The sequence below is a fragment of the Calidris pugnax genome, unplaced genomic scaffold (genome assembly GCF_001431845.1).
Source record: "Calidris pugnax isolate Ruff unplaced genomic scaffold, ASM143184v1 scaffold44, whole genome shotgun sequence".
NCBI lineage: Eukaryota > Metazoa > Chordata > Aves > Charadriiformes > Scolopacidae > Calidris > Calidris pugnax.
Window position 1 is genome coordinate 51,103,236 of NW_015094506.1, and position 13,537 is coordinate 51,116,772.

Here is a 13,537-nt window from a genome sequence, read left to right on the forward strand (position 1 = left end):
CACTAGATGGTCTCTCTATGTGAGACCCAGAAGATCTAAGATCTCTGGGTGAAACAATCTACTGAGAGTCCAGGTGTTTCCAAGGCTTTCCATAAGGCAAGCATGTAATGAGCAGCTAAACTCTACTGCTGCACATGAATACTCCCAGGCTATGTGTGTACCGTTATTTCAACAGATCGCTGGCTCTTCTTTGATGTTAAAACTAAGCGACATGATACACATCATACCTATGCAGCCACTCTTCCACCTGAAATGGGCATGGTCACATTCAATGCTCCTGTGCCATGGTAGCACCTGGACTATGCCTGGGCATTGCTGGGATGGAGCAAGTTGCCTCAAGCCAAAATTATGCCAGGGAAGACTGCGAACAACTAAACCATAATGTTTATTCTGGGACAGTACTTCACCCTGTGCCCCAAACCTGTTTGTTTTTTTTTCTTATGAGCATTGAGGTAGCACCAGTGACTCAGTCAGACTAATCACAAGTGCAAGGAGCTTAGCATTTCACAACAGCAGATCCCTTAAGCAGGTCCATGACAGGCAGATTCTTACAGGTGGATAAATGCTGGAGACAAGGCAGCTAAAGGACAAGCCCAAAGCCTCAGAGAGATTCAGTGCTGGGAGTAAATTGGGAAAGTAATTGGGAAAGAGATTTCTAGACACCCTGCCTTTGTAGGGTTGATCACAGTAAGATCAATGAGCTTAAAAATAATATCGTGCCTTTAACTTACTTTTCCTTCCTTATCACATGGGGTGTGGATCTGGAAAAAGTCTTTGTTTGTGCATGGAGGACGCTCTATACACGCACTGGATCCCTCATCTAAAAAGAAAGAGTGAGGAACAGGATGTTCAACTATCAAATGGTCCCTGGAAACAACCACAACAAGCTTAAAATCTGGAGATTAAAGTGAGTCAGCGAAAAAATACAAAACAAGAATGAAAAATCAAACTCTTAATGGAATCTACATGAACTTTCCCCTGAACGAAAGCAAGGGAATAGGGAAAATGCCAGCTATGCTGTACTGTCACACTGAAATTCATTGATTCAGTATAACCAGGGAGTCACCCAAACCCTCTCCTTACCCCTTCAACTTCAAGCAGTAATTTGTGTAGTTTGCCAAGCATGGAAATATCTTCTCACTTGATAAGGAACAAAAACACTCTAACCCACTAGAAACTTGCTTACAACACTTAAAACAAGAACGAAAAATCAAACTCTTAATGGAGTCTACATGAACTTTCCCCTGAACTGAAGCAAGGGAATAGGGAAAATGCCAGCTATGCTGTACTGTCACACTGAAATTCATTGATTCAGTATAACCAGGGAGTCACCCAAACCCTCTCCTTACCCCTTCAACTTCAAGCAGTAATTTGTGTAGTTTGCCAAGCATGGAAATATCTTCTCACTTGATAAGGAACAAAAACACTCTAACCCACTAGAAACTTGCTTACAACACTGTCCCAATTTTTTCTCTCCCCAGATATTTTTGCAAAATTCCCATTCCCATCATGAGCACAAGCACAGCTCCCCAAGCATTTGCTACAATCTGTAACAGCAGATTTTATGCCTGATAATTGATTCTTCAAAAAATTTCCTATAAAACAATTAAAAGTCAGAAAACTGAAGACATTTTGACCGTGACGAATGGATTTTGCCTGTGTTATTTGATGATCACCAGCTAAAGCCAGCTGGGAATGCAGAGGACGTCGAGGACTAGGGTTTTCAACTGTATCACCACATCTTCCAACCACCGGGAAGGCAGGGGGGGCCAGGAGAGGATTTGGAAAGGAGATTCCTCGAAGAATGGCAAGTCTGAAGGCAGTGATGAAGCCAACTTAGGTCGCCGCCAACCGATAACACAAACTACCACGAGAGGGCACAGCACGACTGTTTTTATTCTTCAGATGAGCTTTCCTTCGAGGTCTCAAAAGATCTCCATCCCTTCGTGTTAGAGTAGGTGAACCTAACCAAGATCGTGTGGCCCATTATGTCTATAAGTGCCCTCTGCAGCTTTTGGGAAGCCCTATCTTCATTCTCCCTTCACATATCAACTGGAGACTGAACTTAACTGTTGGATAAAACCATTCTCACTTCTGCACGCAGAAACAGATTATGACCTTACATACTCAGATGTTTCTGGTTTTGCTTATCCCGTTTTGATTTATGTACCTGCATAATACATCTCTTCTTTACACTTGGTGCACTCTTTAGCTCCTTTCTCAGAGTAAGTATTTCTTGGACACACCTGGCACCCAGATGACCCTGGTTTGTCACTGAAGGTACCAGGTTTGCACGCGAAGCATTCAGACGTATACGCAACCCCTGTAAGACAAGTTACAAGTAGAGCACTGAAACACAGAGAGGTATGCTCCATAACTACTGCCTACCTGCTTATGGGGGAAAAGCTGCGTAACACAGCTTAAAAATCACAGATTTTCACCACTCACTTTATACACTTTGGCTTTGCTGACTCATAATTTAGGCCTTTAATCTTTGTTTCTCAACGCAAATCTGACCGATGTACGAACCTTATATGACACTCCAAGTTTGATTACCCTTAGACCAGGACCAAAAGAACAATCCCAGATTAATTAAATTATTTAAATATTAATTTAACTGTCACTGCTATGATGTATGTATCTCCATTTATCACTGTTGAGAGGCTTACCAATAAGCACGATCTTTCTATATTACATTAAAGAAAACCTGTTTATTCCTTTTTCTCTCTTTTTATTTGCTAAGCCAGTCTTCTCCAGTAGACGGCATCATTTACCAGCTTAATTATTTTTTCAGCCTTTCCCTGACAGTGAGAAGTTTTGCTGTTCTGTTTCTCCACTTCAGAAGTAGAGACAGGGGACTAAGGAGGCTAAAAAAAGGCACTTCGGTGCTGTAGGCACACCGGTAGAAATGGCACCTGGCAAACACTGTGACAAAAGAGTGAGACTAGACCTAAAAGTAAATATCACTTACCTTCAATTGTGATGTTTTTCACCAGAACTGGTTTAACTACTTTGGACCCCATGAGAATTCCTGTTGTTCTCCAGTATAATATATTGCTACCTGATTTCAGAGTTACCTGCAACAACACACACGACAGTTAGCAGACATCCCCTCACCAATAAATTGTTATATTTCTTACTTCCATTACTCAGATTTTTTGCATCCTAGCAGAAATCCTGGCTTTTCTTAAGCTGCTTAGTGAGTCAGGAATAATGGAGAGACAACTAGGCAGATGCTGTGAAGACATCTCTGAGGAGTGCCAAAGCGTGCTTTATAAAAGAGCTTCTCAACACCCCGTTTTATGGAAAAACACCGAGAGCTGTTTCTGACCTTGTAAGCAGAACTGGGAAAAAGCTGTTCCTGCCTTTATCCAGCTACCTCTGACACTCAGGAGCTTTTATCTCTAGCTCTATGTTCAGACATAGCCAATCGGTTTGTTTTTAAAGCCTTGAGATCCACTTTTATACAGAAACGTGACATGACCCAGAGTTCAAAATGTCAGGCTCACAGGCACGTTTTGTTTATAGGCTTTAAAAATCAAGCTCTGCCTGCATCTAATGGTGCAGCTTCATAATCGGTAAGCCAAACCATGAACATCCCCAGCAGCAGTCTCATCCCTCCTGCTCATTCCTGACCCTGAACAGCAGATGAGATGCAGAAAACAACCCAGTTTCCAGATGCTTTGACCTACTTGACTTCATAACATGGTTGAGCAAGCGGCTGCACAGCCCGTGTGCTGGCACAGGAAGGGTGGTGGGTTGGTGGCACCATGGCAGGGGAGGAGGAAGGCAGGACCACTTCTTTCAACTCATCTGTGTAGCTACATTATCACTCTAATTACTAAAAGCAACAGGTTTACTGAGCCTGCAAAGGTGTATCATATATACTAGCCCAGTACCAGACGCCTACTGCCAACCCAGTGATAATGGCCTGAAGGTGCTACATTTTCACACAAAAAAAATAGGGATAATCTCTACCAGCATAAGTGTCCAGGATAATGAGATTTACAGCAGTGCATGGATGGACCACAGTTTTTGTTCAGCCAGGATAGAGTACAAAAAATCTGCAAAGTGGAGATATAGAATATCTCCCATTCCCAAAACACCTACTGTCCAGAGGCCAAAGGACAGCTGTGTTACTGTAGGTAACAGCAGAACTGGGAATAAACAGTAGAATTATTGAATTAAACATCATGTTGTGTGGTGAAACGATACCTAACATCAGCTCTGGTGCAGTACGACGAGCACACTGAAAGCAGAGACTGCAGCAACTGGAAAACTAGGCTCAAAGAAGCCAACATGACAGGATTTGCAATGCAGACAAAAGCCTTGAGGAGAGCCAGAACAGTTGTCTCACCTACCTGGCATGTCTACACTTCAACCAGGCATCCAAACAACCTCCATAGTCAGTAGACACTTGCACACCCTGGACAATGAGCTCAGATGCCACCATCTCCCCTGCAGACACTGCTACATCTCTCAGCTCACCTGAGTCGATGCCCTGGCATTGGATCTACCTCCCAGCTCAAGCCACTCACCCTCCTCACCCAGCTCACCTGCCACTTGACATGACTAGCATGGGGCTTGCACCAGAGCTAAGAGACACTGCCAACCAGAGCTGGCTCGGGAAGACAGTTTCTCCTCCAGGAGGATAAGCAGACCATGGAAAACAGAGAGTGGGCTGCTGCCTATGCCAATTAAAACTCTTTTTTCTTCTGGCATAACGTCACCTATGCTGGACCTTTGCTGATATGGCTCTAGGAATTATGGTATGATGGCATAGTGGAAGCCAGGCATCTCCATAAGCTAATGAGTTGGTCTACATGTGGTCTGTTCACCGAGAACTCATCCAGCTGGGTCACAGGCCATCCAAAGGGCTACTGTTCCCAACATGGACATGCTCGTATCAGCACTGCAGGAGGCACCCTGGTGCTGCCAGCTGGCTTTTCAACCGGGTAAGTCACTGAAGAGCACAAGCTGGGTGCAGTCCAGCTCTTCTGCACACAATTGAGCATAAACTGGCCGTCCTTCCAGCCCCCACATACACACCACGCTCCTTCCACTCCACCAAGCAACAAGGAATAATCTCCTGCTCTCACGAGCAAACAACTGTTGCAGATTTCAATTACAGCCATGCAGAGTGTCTGGGGCATGAGGATTTGCGTAAATCTATTTAACCTCATGAAGCACTTGCTTCAAAGCCCAGGGAAATCAATACAAAGCCTCGCATCTATATCATTTGCTTCGGGATCACCCCCTCAGAGACCTCGGTGGCTTTGCTCTCAGTGCTAGGAAAGCTGAGTGAGCTTCTTCAAATGCATTCACAGGATCTGGCCCTTGTTTGCTGTCTGCTCACAGGAAATCACAGACGTTTATAGATGGAAAAAAAAGCTTCAGGAAGGAATTTTTTTCACACTTACGGAATGAGAGCCCCATTCCCCATTGTCTGTTAGCTTCACCCACTTGTCTGCCGTGGACTCCATCTCTTTGCACTGGTCATTTTGTATCTGTTAATAAAAACACAAGATCAGTGCCCACAATCAGATGCATCTCTCTGTCAGCATAATGACTGCTGGCAGGGAATGATAAGATACAGCTTTGTTCCTGTTGTCTACATATTTAGAACAGCAGCTGCCTTACTTGTGGCAAAAAACCACCACCCAACTTTCAAAACCTGCTAGCAGCCTAACAGTGCCTCCAATGACCACCTCTGATGCAGATGGGGAAAAAAAAGAGCAGAGGGAAAAGACCTCAGCCTTGTCCTCTCACTATCTGGTCAGAGTTGGATGCTGGGCATCTTGTCTTGGTTGCCTCCTCCTTCTCCCATGCCCACCATGATCCAGTTGTTTGAAATCCAAAGGCTTCTAAGTCAGAGGGGAGGTAGGAGAAGACAGGCAGAAGACAAACTGCTTTCTCTGCAGCCAATGTCTGCTATGTCTTTGGCTCCCTGCCACCTGACCTCACTAGGGGTGAGAGTAACGCTATCAAGGATAGGCAATACACCATGGAGAGTCTGCCCTGGCAGAGGGGTGAGGATGATTGTCCCTTGTCCAGGTCTTTCTCTGAAGAAAACAGTATCAAGTCCCTTTGAGGCATTAGTTCAATTACTCAGCTTTTATTCCACCAGGAAGAAAGGCCAGTTGAACACTTTCAGAGGACCTGGGGTCAAGTGTCCTCCTCTAAGTTGCTCCATGTCAAGTTTGAAATAAGTCCCATAACCCCACATCCTCCAAAGCATCTCTGCACTTAATTCCCACCTAGATCAACAGCATCGAGGAAAAGAGGTGAGAAGAAGCATCTAATTAGAACGTAGATCCCTAATTATCTTGCACAATCTGAGCTACAGCATCTTTGTGCTTCAGTTCCCACCTGTAAAAAAGAGGTAAGAATATATAGTCTCTTCTCACAAGGTGTAAAGGACTTCAATATGTAAAAAGAGCCTGGGAAGGGCAGGCTGCAGCAGCATTGGGTATCTAGCAAGAATCAACCACACTTGCTTCCCATGTTTGAGGACATCTCCTCGCTTACCCTCAGATGGGCACCTGCGCCTGGAGAGCCCAAAAACTTCACAATTTCTGGCAACCTGCAAGCCACTACCACTGAAATGTCACTGTCCAGAGCTTAAGTGTCATTGTTAAGTATATTTAAGCACAAAGACATGCTGGAGAGAAAAAAAAAAGTGGACTTTTAGAGGTGTGTTAAATATGGTTTCCCTGAAATACTGAGGTTGACTAGGAATTATTTAGACAGGCATTTGTATAAAGGACTGCACCACTCACTGCTTCTTAAAAAGGGAATGATAAATTTAAGGAGGTGAATGAGTGGGATATGCATAAAAGTAAGAACTAAAAAGCCATTTTCAAAGCCAATGCTCAGAGAAACAATTTATTTGCTCCATTTCAGGAGCAGATCAGTCAGTCAGTCAAGCAACTGGAGCTAGGATTCATAATCCTGGCACATTCATCTGACAGCAGAAAGCATATTTTCTGCTTTCACCCCAGGAAGAAGGCAGAATAGTCTGATATAAAACTGAAATGGCTAAATAATGCTGCCTGCACTGCCTGTTATCAAAGTGTGACAGCACTGATAGCAAGACGGTGCCACCAATGCGTTATTTTCATCTTCCTTTCCCATCTCTGCTAAGGAGAAGGCTACTTTGCACTTTTCTCCCAAGCTTCAAGAAACATTAACCAACACCAACAGCTGGGAACCCTCCAGCTCCCTGGACCCCAACCAGTCCTTCCGGGTGGGCAGAGCAGAGTTTTCCTTTCCCTCCCCCATCCTGGTCACTGCTGATCAGATTGTTTTAGTAATTTGGGTACGGCACAGTGCAAGTCCAGCCAGGTTGCTCCCATTTCAGAGGTAATGACCCCTCCGTTTCACAGTGCGGACATGTCCTCAGAGTCTAATTCCTACTGGAAGTCACCTGCATTTCTACTCCTAAATCTCTTTGGAGAACTGTTGTTTCTGGATTTTTTTTTTTAAAGATTGGTTCTTTTTAAAGATTTTCTCCTGCTTTTCTTTTCATCTCAATGGCTATGACCCAAATTTTTTTTAAAGATTGATCCTTTTTAAAGATTTTCTCCTGATTTTCTTTTCATCTCAATGGCTATGACCCAAATTGACCAAAAACTAAAGCTAAGGTTTCCACATACTAAGGGCTTAGAGCACTTCAGGTTCTAGATGCCTGCCTTGGAAGAAGTCTTTTTAAATTTCAAACCCCTTCAAAGACATCTCAAGTCAAACACCCCCAACCTGAAGCATCCACCACCAAGAGTTGTCATGTAAAAGGCTGGAATAACAGGGGTGGTCATGACCCCTAATGGAAAAATCCCAGTGCATGGTAGATAGGATCAGTTTAGCCTGAGTTCTGAAGCTGAAATTAATTGCTAAAAGGCAGCATAAGTGGCAGAAAAAAAGATATTTTTTTTATCTTGTTCAACAGTAATAAGCCATGGATGTATGAGGGATGTAAAGCGAGTAAAAAGCTGTTCTGATGGTCTTTATCTGGATTGAATTTTTACAGCATAAGGTTGGACTCATCATATAAAAAGGCCTTACAAAAAATTCAAAGAAGATGTTGTTGTCAATATACTGGTATTCAAAGAAGACAGAACCGGATTTCTTCAGGTGCACAGCATAGATGAGAGAAACTGTACAATCATCCCTGTTCGACTCTATGTAATTCCCTCGAGGTGTCCACGAAGAGCTGTTGAACACAAACAAAACAAGCCTCAGATGACATCACAGACACTGAGGAGACTTTTCTTACACTGCTATACAGAAACATGTTACTCAATAAGGAAGCCAGAATCCCGCAATAGCTGAATGCAGTGAATTTAAAACTTTATTACTGGATTCCCAGTTATTTTTTATATAAAAATAATACTTATCATTAACACGGTGCATGGAAAAAGATACGCTACTAGAAATTTAAATATATGGAACTAGAAATTTAGGACCCAGCCTACATAGGAGAATTTATTATCCATAGGTCCAACATACTTTTGATTATACTCAGAAACAGCCTTCTGCAACCACCATGGGTCTCTAAACAGGCTGTGAAAGTACCTTTGAGACACATTTACTATACCATGACCCTGGTACAAATAAGAGCAGCTCCAGGCTGCTGAAGAGCCCAATGAGACCATGATTTCACTTCCCAGCCTCTCTTGTTTTCCATTAGTAGAGCTGGATACCCTCTGGAGAGCATAGCTGAGTCATTAAGGTGGCTTTGTGCTGATGAGCCTGTCTCAGGTTCACCCATGGCTCCGTAATCCAGATGCAAACAGAACTCCTTACTTGTTGCAGCTGTCAGCCTTATTCTCAGCCGAGCCAACCGCCGTGTCCATGAAAGTCGCCACGTTGGAGAATCCTGCTGGCAGCTCATCCCACTCGTCAAACTTGATCCCACTGCCCAGCGAGTAGGTCCCCTCTGCACATTTGCTGCATACCTGGTTCTTCATCTCCAGGTACTCACCAGAGGCACAGGAGAAAGCTGGGGAGACAAACATTTCCACCATATGAATGGAGAAATTAACTCTAATTAATTTACATTAATTTTCTTTCCGCTTAATTAATTTAGAGTGAACTGTCACTAAAAGGATCCAGGTGGGAATGTCCCAGCCCCAGGAACTCAAGAGCTGAATTCCCAACATTGTCTCCAAAATTGAGATGTTCACCAGCGTCTGTTTTTTCACCAACGTTGCAGCGCTGAAACCAAATCTCCTATGACGGGTCCTGATTCGCAGTTTGTCTCCGTTGACAAAACAAGAGTTAGAAATGAAATCTCTACCCACGGACTGTGTCCAAAAGCAATTTGTGAAAATGAGGACTTGTGATGCAGTTCTCCTCACCCTTGCTCACCCACCTGTTACACTGTGAACTCAATTACAATCACCAGCACCTGAGAGCCAGAGCAGACTCGTATCACCCCCCTGTATGGTAGCTAAGAAGAGTGCACAGCAGCACCCTGATAGTAATATAACACTACAAATGTCGGCTGAGAGTTGTAGACCTAATCCAGGGGTCTTTTCACATTTCTCCTCACATGGGCTGCCCACAAAGCCTTGAACATCTTGCCTGATAGACCAGGTGGTCTTGGAAAACATCACCAGTGGGCCTGTGTCTTGTAAATGAGGATCTTTGACAGGGGGTGGTATTAGCATGCTGAGAAATAAACACTGGTTGCCAGCACAGCAAAGGCAGTAATTGAACATATCTAACTAGGGGAAGCATAATTTAAAATAAATGTTCGCAAAGAGCTTTTTCCACTGATGTCTCTAAAATTGCCTACTCCAAGTAACTATATATCCTTTGTTCCAGTCTGATCACATCTCTAAGGAAAGAATAATCTCATTTTACAGAGGAAACCTGGACAGCAGCTGAAGTCCTGGATGCCCACAGAACCCCTTGTCTGTGCTGGGAATCATAACTCCTGCCCAGACACTCAGTTCAACAGCAGAACATCCCACTTTTCCCCAGCCCCAGGCTGCACCTTGTCCTCTCTGAGACTGGACATCCTGGACGGAAAACAAATGAGCGCTTTCTGTAGAACACAATATTCCCTATGTTGCTTGCAAATTGTTAAACTTAACTGTGCCAGTCCTCGCTGGTAATGGACCAAGAAGGAAAGCAAGCAGGAGCCAAGCAGGGGTGGGTGCTGGGGTGGGTATATACAAGTAAATCCTGCCACAATGGATTTCTGTGAAAAATTGACAGACAGGCAAAAAATCCACCTATTAATTAGCCCTGCTTTATTTTTCTTTTTTCTTTTGAAGGGTGCAGAGAGAAGCCATCAGGAAGGAAAGTAAAAAGGTGAGCTCTCTCATGATGTATTTGAATGCTTTAACAGTTTCAACCTTTTTTTTTTTTTTTTTTTTTTTTTTTTTTTTTTTTTTAAAGAAAGTTAAATAGCAAGAAATGTAGAGTGCTGCTTAACCATGCGTTCCAGAATTGTGAATTTCAAATAACTGTAACTGAGTCAGTAACTGCAAGCGATTCGCTGCCATAACGAAGACACAGAAGGCAGCAGAGCCTCCTCTTCCATTGCAGTGAGGTTGAGCGGAGATTATTGCTTTAACCAAGATAGTATCTTTTAACTCCTTGCAACCTGATCGTTTTAAAGGAAGAAAAAGGGTATAAGACACCAAGCAGGCTGCCAGGCGGGACACCTCCACCCACGCTTACCTTCCAGGAGAAGGTGGGGAATTTGGGGAATTTTATTTATGGGGGGAATCACCTTCTTTCCCTTTTCTAAGAATCATATTTCAAAGGCAGCAACATTTCCCGTCAAAACACATACATCTGCAAGCAAACTAGCTCTGAGCATGCCAGCTGCTTGCCAGGTTCAATTTGGGGCTGGACGTGGCTAATGGCAACACAAACCACTTTCGACACTGGAACAGATGCACCGTTTGGTCTCATTCCAGGCGATCAGGAGTGGCTGGAGAGGGACGGGGGGGAAACCCAGCACGGAGATGGTCTCCTCTCCTCGTGTTACACAACTTGCTATTCCAGCAAGGGGGGATACCAAAAGCCAGGCCAAATTCTCTTTAACTGAAGCAGCAGCAACTCAGGAGTCCATCCCAGCTGGAGATGAGCAGGCAGTGGCTGTGCCCAGAGGGACCCTGTGGAGCAGATGTCCTCCACCATGGGCCAGAAGGCACTTGCCAAAGGTGGAGACAGGGCACAGACAGATGATCCATCCCAGGGCATTGGCGCTCTGCCTTGCTTGTGGCTGTCCCATCTCACTAAGATGCAGCTGAGCACAGATCCAATCCTGGGACCTCAGATCCAGATCCTGATCCATGACCACTTGTCCACAGAAGCAGTTGACGTTACTGTAGCACCACCACTGTGTTTGAGGGGGTGACACACACAAGATGCTGTCAACGGGAAGGACAGCATCACGACTTAGGCAACTCTGAAAATCTTTTCCAGAATCAACATTATTGACCCTGTTTGGACATCACTATTCCTCTCCCTCACAACTGCAGATTTTCCTATTTCACCTTTCAAATACCAGGTTGGGTGCTACACACCAACTTACACAGAGCAACACACATTGTGAAGACTGAATTCGATCTTCTTTCTTTCTGTGAAAAAAATCTGTGAAACGCATCAAAAGATTCCATGCCCCATCATGGGCATTTTTAAAACCAGGAGAACATTTTCAGAGGCAGTTAGGAACAGCATGACATACAGCGCTGCTGGATACACTGATGCCTTCGGTTGCCACAGTGAAGCCGATGCAATTATGGGTGATTTGCAGCCGCAACTTTCTTAAAATAAATACAGAATTAAAAAAAAAAAAAAATGTTGTGGTTTGTACAGGAGACCAGCCTTGGTCACAAAAGATGCTGTAAAGTACTGTTAGATAGACGCCAGGCAGGCAGCCACACACAATCATATGTGCACACCATAAATCTGACACCAGATTCACTTCACAGAAAATTAACAAGAGCTACAGTACTAATACTCACCGAAACCATTGCATAAGTCTTGTCAAACAGACCTCATTTGATTCTTTAAAAGGATTATGAGTAGCTTGATAAAGGTGACCGAGAGGGTGTAATATACTCAGGGTTTCTAATACAGTTAACTTAGTTTTGCATGTCATTCTGATGAAGAAGGCAGAACAACACGATACCAGCAAGGCACATCTTAAATGGATTAAGAACTGCCTGAGAAACAGATCTCAGAGAAGGATATCAATGGGAAACCATCGCTGAGCAGGGAGGAAGGGGGCAGCTCTGCCTGCCCTGGGACTGAGTCTGATGGCTGTCCACATTGTTATTAATGATCTGCAGGCAAAGAAAAGGAATGATATTAAAATTGGTGGGTGAGAGACTGACAGAGTGATAAACCCTGAAGTAACACAAGCGACTCTGTTGGCAACCCTGAGCCTGCTCAAAATCTGCAGAAGGCAGAAATGTATCCCGGAGAGCAGCAAGCCTGAGTGGACCCACCATCCATCAAGAGCTTCCACTGTCAAGACGTGCAAAAAAGCACCAGTGAGATCTGTGGATATATTTAGAGGTGGAGGTAGAGATGTGTAGCATGAAGCAAGTGTATTACAGGCAAGATCGTTCTAATACTCAATATAGTTGTTATTTGGCATTTTTAAGAGGTCAGTGCAAAACAAAAGGACTTTAAATGTTTTTAAAATTAGGGATAACATCTTGCACTGAGAGATCTGAAGTGCTTAGTCTATTTAGTTTATCAAAAGAAGATTGAGAGTCAAGCATCTCCAGGGGGAGAAAACACAGGATCTCACCAGACTCTTTAATCAAGCAGAGAACTGCATAAGAACTGCCTTCTGGAAGGTGAGCCCAGACAACTTCCAATTGGAAATAACACACACATTTTTAACTGGAAGAATGACTGATTGCTGCAACAATCCGTCATGGCATGTGATGGGTCTTTTATCTCTCAAGTGCTTCGTACCATAACTGGACACCATATGGAAGAAAAGCTCACGCCAAATACAAATTATCAGCCTCAGCACCAGGCCAACTGGATGCATTTTAATGGTCTGCAAGGTCAAAACAGAGAATCTAATTAATCCTTCTACTCTTAAACTCTTTGAGTTTAGAGCAATGGTATCTGATCCCCCTCCTGGGACACACCACCAACATGAAGCATCCTGAAGGAGGAGACCTGCCCACTGTGTAACCACTTCCAAGGAGCACTTGCAATACATTACTTTGCAGATCTGATAGCACTTTACAATCACTTTGCAGACATGGAAACGGCTCCCCAGAGAGCAAAACAGACCATATACAGGCTTGCCTCATTTGCCCTTTGACTGTAAGTCTCTAGGATCACAGTCTGCCTTCTAGTACAGCTGTGGCCCTCCCAGTGGTTTTGGTGGACTAGGATCAATGTTAGTTGGCACATTTCTCCTCTAGTAACTGACCCTAACAATCTCACGTTGCTTAATTTTCTGATGCTGGGGGTCAGGGGAGGTATGACTACACAACTTCTTCTGAGGTCTGAAGCCTTCCTCTGGAGTGTTTTTTCATGTCAAATATCT

The 13,537-nt window shown here is 43.9% G+C and overlaps 1 protein-coding gene across 1 annotated transcript in view; it reads right to left on the reverse strand.

The window, feature by feature from the left end:
- Positions 1-13,537, reverse strand: part of KIAA1324L (KIAA1324-like ortholog) — a 103,727-nt gene that overhangs the window by 25,933 nt on the left and 64,257 nt on the right. The window contains exons 3-8 of the mRNA XM_014964196.1: positions 8,803-8,998; positions 8,062-8,209; positions 5,421-5,507; positions 2,972-3,077; positions 2,171-2,323; positions 732-820 (exon numbers count right to left, since the gene is read on the reverse strand). Of these exons, the coding sequence (XP_014819682.1) occupies positions 732-820; positions 2,171-2,323; positions 2,972-3,077; positions 5,421-5,507; positions 8,062-8,209; positions 8,803-8,998 (779 nt within the window). The remainder of the gene's footprint in view (positions 1-731; positions 821-2,170; positions 2,324-2,971; positions 3,078-5,420; positions 5,508-8,061; positions 8,210-8,802; positions 8,999-13,537) is intronic.